The sequence below is a fragment of the Panicum virgatum genome, chromosome 4K, assembly GCF_016808335.1.
Source record: "Panicum virgatum strain AP13 chromosome 4K, P.virgatum_v5, whole genome shotgun sequence".
In the NCBI taxonomy this organism is placed as follows: Eukaryota; Viridiplantae; Streptophyta; class Magnoliopsida; order Poales; family Poaceae; genus Panicum; species Panicum virgatum.
In genome coordinates this window covers 30,485,541-30,491,577 of record NC_053139.1, presented here as the reverse complement: position 1 = coordinate 30,491,577, position 6,037 = coordinate 30,485,541, and the positions used below count along the sequence as shown (strand labels likewise).

At 47.7% G+C, this 6,037-nt stretch overlaps 1 protein-coding gene across 2 annotated transcripts; it reads left to right on the top strand.

Annotated features, from left to right (window-relative positions):
- Positions 1 to 1,163: 1,163 nt before the first annotated feature.
- LOC120705166 (cytokinin hydroxylase-like) lies at positions 1,164 to 2,016 on the top strand. 2 transcript variants are annotated; one of them, XR_005687817.1, is made up of 3 exons: positions 1,164 to 1,461; positions 1,599 to 1,668; positions 1,819 to 2,016. XR_005687817.1 is itself a non-coding variant. In XM_039989654.1 (2 exons), the coding sequence occupies exons 1-2, from the start codon at positions 1,189 to 1,191 to the stop codon at positions 1,614 to 1,616; spliced, it is 291 nt and encodes a 96-aa protein (XP_039845588.1). In that variant the 5' UTR covers positions 1,164 to 1,188; the 3' UTR covers positions 1,617 to 1,757. The 2 variants fall into 2 exon arrangements, 1 of the variants encoding a protein (XP_039845588.1); XM_039989654.1 differs by lacking the exon at positions 1,819 to 2,016 and having other exon boundaries at positions 1,599 to 1,757.
- The last annotated feature ends 4,021 nt before the right edge of the window (positions 2,017 to 6,037 follow it).

Below are 6,037 nucleotides of genomic sequence, written 5' to 3'. Positions count from 1 at the left end.
ACGCCGGTGGAGCCCATGGCATGGTAGCATACACCTTCTGTGGAGGGAACTGTGAAAAATCACCTCGGCGCCTGCTGGATTCCCTTCTTGGAGATGGAGCATTGCCTTGATGCGGTGGCAAGTATGGTCTCTTTTTTAATGTCCGATCTTGTTGAACGGCCTTTGTGTACTTGTGTAGTAGCTGCCTAAATATAGGTCCCTGATTTGCAGATCTTCCCTGTACCTTTGGCTTGTTCGTCTTCCAAGTACCCACTTCCGAGCGCTTTGGCTTGAAGCTCCGGGGCTGGTCGCTGGGCCGGTCTGACCGGTTGCTAGACCCGGTCTGACTGGTCGCGCCTGGACATCAGGCTGACTGGTGAAATCTTCTTGCCCTCCAGGCTTGGGAGCATTAACATTGATCTTCAGCGTTGATTTCCCATCAGGGGTTTTCTGCACAACAACCTCCCTGGCCAGAATCTTGTCATTATCATTCATCGGCCTTGGATCACTAATCACAACATTCTTCCCTTTTGCCCCTTCGGCTTGTTCCGGCCGAAGGAGGACCTTTGGATTGTTCAGTTCCAAAGTGTGAACAGGGAAGGGGGTCTTGTTTACTTGCATCTCAAAAAGTACCAATCGTCTTTCATCTGCAGCCGATTGAATCTGTCGATGAAAAATATTACAATCATTAGTTGCATGCGAGAAAGAATTATGTCACTTACCTTTTGAAAATTTGAATACCGGACTTTAAAGCCTGCAGTTAGGGTTGAAAACGGGACGGGAAAATCCCGTCCCGACCGGCACCATATACCGCTTATCCCGTCCAGATATCGTTTTTGCAGGAAAAACAGGAAAACAGGAAAAATACGGGAAAATCCGGCGAAACCGGGAGCGGAAGCGGTTCAGGCATTTTCCTGACCGTATTGCCGGTTCCCGTATTTGGGCCGGGAAAATTCCGCGGTATTTTGCCGCATTAAGAGACAAAACTTCATTTCAGCCCACAACCCACGAATGTTACTCGGCCCAACCCGACACCAAAACGGGCGAACCCTAATCCCTTCCCCGCAGCCCCCACCCCCCGCCCCCCGCACGCACTCCCACAGTCCAAGCCGCCGCCGCCTTGCCCCATGGATTCCTCACTTATCGCTCCCCTCTCCGAGAGAACGCAACTCCCGCTGACTTTACCCGCCGGCGCCGCCGCCGCCGCCGATGGTGTTTGAGGACATCTGGCTCGCCGTCGGCCTGCACCCGTCGGCCGGCCATTTGGTAGGGATCCCGATGCTCGCCATCCACCACTACGAGTTCAAGCCGGAGTGCTTCGCGGCGGGCCGGCATCCGGCATTGCAACCGTTCGCGTCGGGCCCGCGCAACTGCGTCGGCCAGGTGCACGCGCTCGTCGAGGCCAAGATGGTGCTCGCCATGATGCTGCAGCACTTCCGCCTCTCCCTCCCTGGCTCCCTCCCAGTGCCGGCAGTGCGGCAGGTGGCACTCCCTTGTGGGCTCTTTGCCCGTGCCCAAGCACCCATGCAGACGGGCGAGAGAACTAGTTTTGATTGTTTTACAAGAATTGATCACTATCTTGCTTGCTGATTTATATGTCTCCGTTGTTCTTTTTTCAGATAAGAAGGTGGGCTTAATTATGGGTATCTTAAAGTTATAGAGGCGCTTGCTTCGAGACAGAATTGTGAGGTAGTATGTATGATAAATCATGTTGGCTCAATTGATGTACAAAACTGCTAGTTCAATAGTTAACAACTCACTGTATGTTCGAATTCCAACTCAGCTAGCTTAGATTGTCCAATTACAAATGTAACTAGGAATACCTTCTGTGACTTGTAGGATGGAGAAGTTGCAGACTGTACTGCTGCCCGAATTGGATTTTTTTATTTGGATTGGTCACTGGAACTGCCGAACTGGAAATGTAGCTGCGGCGTGCAGTGTGTGTCAAATTCTACCATTCTCGAACTCTTTTTTATGTGTGTATTTGCTAGTGTGTATGGGGTGCATCTACTTGTTTGCATATAAGTTATGTATAGTTGTAATTATTTCATCGAACTAAATCTTTGAAGTGGTAACATGTGTGGTGTTCCCGTTTTGAGTTATCGATTCCCGATCGTAACCGGTATGTTCCCGACCGAAATATTCCGTTCCCGATATCCTGCAATATCGTTTTCGTTTTCCCGTCCATCTTTCCCGTTCCCGCTCCCGTTACCGGCTAAAAAATACAGTTGTGGGAATGGTTAACAGGTTTTCCCGACCATTCCCGACCGTTTTCATCCCTACCTGCAGGTCCCGCGCTAGTTACTTCGTAATCTCGTGTGCATTACAGATCAATCCTAGTCTTTGGCGTAATGTTCACTTGAACGAAGAACACTCAACGTAGGATTTCTCAGATAATTACACTCAGCGTAGGATTTCTCAGATAATTACACTTGAAAAACGACGGAAAAGCATGTCGTATTAGTATCCGCATGCAAAGTGTGCCTCGATTGTGCTGAGATTTTAATTACACTTGAAAAACGACGGAAAAGCATGTCGTATTAGTTACTTGAGCGATGAGACTTTAGTCTGCATGCAAGGTGTACCAGCTAGTGCAAGGGCCCACAGATTTGCCTGCGGTGAAGAATCCACGCAGAATTAACTCATGGGAGAGAAGAGCTACTTCCTCGTCTCTAAATAACTGTCCTTCTGGTTTCCTGAAAAATAATTTTGACTAATTTTATATAAAATAATATTAATATTTATAATACATAATTGATATCATTATATAGATCTTTAAATCTAGTTTTTTAACAAATTTATTTGGAGGTACAAATATTACACATATTTTTTATAAATCTAATTAAATTTGTGGCACGAAAATCCAAAATGATGTTTAATAAGGGACAGAGCGAGTACATGCTTTGTTATCATTTCCTTGGTCTGTGTGCCAAAGGAGAATGCGACATATAAAAAAACCGGGGGTGTGTTTAGATAAAAAACTCCCACATTCAAACTTTCCATCACATCAAAATCACATCGAAACATTAAATATAGCAAATAACCCATGAATGAAGTACTAAATGTAGGTAAATAAAAAAACTAATTGCATAGTTTTGATGTACGTTGCGTGACGAATCTTTTGAGCCTAGTTAGATCATGGTATAACAATATTTACCACAAACAAACGAAAAGTGCTACAGTGTACTACAGTGTCCGTTGTGACTTTTCGCATCTCTTTTCCCTCCATCTAAACACAGCCCGGAGGGAGTACTGACAAAGTGATGTGGTTACATCAGTATGATTGCGCGTTAATTACTTGAGGCTGCAGCATTTTGGCATCAATTAGGTAGCACCGTCAGCATAAGTTTTACTAGCAAGTAGGGTACGCTTTAATTATATTCCCTCCGTCCAAGTAAGAACGTCACATTTTAAGGATCTTTAAAGTTTGACTTTTGAATCATAGTATTCTTTTAAAACTTGTAGCAACTCTACACCAATACACAGTGCAAAGGCACTTTGAAACGCGGCTAATCTATAATTTTGTACCCTAAACATACTTAGAATATTGCAACAAAGTGTCAGTCAAAATAAACTGGAAGCTTGATTTTCTTTTAAAAACATGCACGCCTTACAAGATAAACATGTGATGCATGATTAATACTTAATCGTCAGAAAATGTTTTTTTAATGAACAGGAGGAGCCGAAGCTCCTACTGATTATATTAAAAAATTAGACAGTTAAACATATTACAAAAAGAGGAAAAAACAAGAAAGTCAGTGAACTAAAAAACTGGAAAATCAGTGAACTAAAAAACTGGAAAACTAGAACTGGAGAGCTTCAAGCCATGCTGTGAGGAGTTGATGCTTCTTTCGCACAATGGATAACCATTGCGAATTCTTTTTGGAAATTCTGTAGACATCTATGTATTTGTGCGTCCTCATTTCTGAAGATTTCCCCATTCCTTGTAATCCAGATACTTCAGGCCATAAGAACAGTTATATCCATAAAGAAAGGCACACGTAATTGTTCTTCGAATGATTCCAGCACATGAAAAGGATCGCCTTGAGAGCGTGTCCAGATCCAGCCAGAGATAGCAGTTTTGATTTAATTCTCAGTGGGGTTTGCCCCTGCAGTCTCCTAAAAAAACAGTTGTCATTTCCCAGAGCTAATCCGTGTCCTTTTTTCCTTTTTTTTTTGCGAAGGGATATAGATTATATTGAACAGTAGCAGTACATCCCCAGGTTACAACCACACCCTTGGAAGAAAAGAAAATTACAAACAAGGACAAGAAGGACTTCTTTGCAAAGTTGCTCTTCTTCCAGGATCTTCTCCCACTCTCCTGACGCCTCGCCGCAGAAGCTGCTCGCCGCCGGCCACCGTCTTCCCCAGCAGATCTCGATCGAAGACCCACGCATGTGAAGCCGCAAGAGCCAATGACTTGGAACCACCAAGCCGCATCTAATCCTCTGAACGAACATCGGCATGTCCTCCATCGAGAGCCGCCGGAGGCATCCGCCGCCGCCAGGATGGAAACTGACGGCCGGAATCCGCATCCCACCATGGGGATGACAGGAAGCTACCATCCCTTCACAAAGATGAAGCAAAGAGCCAAACCTCCCAATTCCATCGCCGCAGGTGACGCCCAAGCCGCCGCAGGTGACGCCGAGGCCGCCGCCGTTGTGGACGTCGGCACCGCCGCCAAAAACGCTAAAGCCACCACCGAGGACGCCGACGCACCGGGGGAAGATTATTAGCCGATGAAGGAGGTGAGCCTCCTTCACCGCAAGCCACCTCACGAGCTCGCCGCCGAAGACTGTCGCCGCCCCATCGCCGGACACCGCTCGGAGGAACAAAAGCACGCACGGCCAAAGACTTAGGGCCGTGGGCACCGCTAAGGGAGCTATCCTAGTAGAAAACTAGACAGGCCGCCGGAGGCCCGCTCGCCCTCCTCCCCCAACGCCGGCGAGGCCGTCAGAGGAGGAGGGCCGGCCAGATCCGCCGCCCGAGAACGCTCGCCCTCTTTACGCCTCTACAGTAGCAAAGGGGAGAAGAGTCGAGAGACTATGGAGAACTCCCCGTGTCCTTTTTTTCTACCTTACCCATATCATTTCCATCAAAGTTTAGGTTGGTGTAAGCCTGCCGTGGTTACGGTCAAAAAAATCTTTCAAAAAGAGTTTCATATGTATTTCCCGTTTTCGCAATCCACCAATTTTGAAGCACGTGTCACGTTTCGGGATAATGAATTGTGAGCAAGTCCCATGCAAATTTCATGTTTTGAATCCAAATTGCAGGGGCTGTACTTCGACAGTTCGACTATACTAGCGTGACAAAGGCACGGAGGCGGAAACAAAATTTGCGCCAGTCTCCTACGTGAAGCAAGCTGAATCGAAGACTGAGGCATGATCTTAGAAGCTAGATCCCCAGAATGAGGAACAAATGGCTCCCGGGACAAGCTAGGAACGTGCCACCGTTCCATATTTCTGGCTTCTTAAGGCATGATGCACATGCTGACGCCCAATTAAACTACCATGGCACCATTAGCAGAGCGCCAGCAAACGGGATTATGTAGCAACGAATAAAACTTCTATACATCGTTCTGTCCAAGCTCAAACCGTTTTACATTTACTTGAGACAATCTCAGACACAAGAACACTGAGGCGCCCTACCTAACACAACTATACCGCGGCGCAAGACCTCCTGCTGCGCGATACGTCAAATAGAAATCGGCGATGTCCAGCGTCCATTCATCCAGAAGAAATGTAGCCACAATACGGGCACGAAATGTCCCGAAAACGGCAAAAACGGCCCGGAAGGCAGGAAACCGAAGACACGAGGGCCATAGGCGGCCGCACCCACGCACGCCGCAACCGGTCCCTATCGAGCGCTCTGCGCCTTTGCCCGCACCAACCCCCGTTCCGCCTGCCACGACGCAGCGCTACGTAGCCGGTAGCCACCATCTGGTCAGTACGTACGCACGCACGCACGCCTCCGTCCGACTCGATCCAGCCGTCAACTCGGCCCCCACTACTAACCCCTCACGTCCACACCAACCCCCTCCTCTCCTCCCCGGCTCACC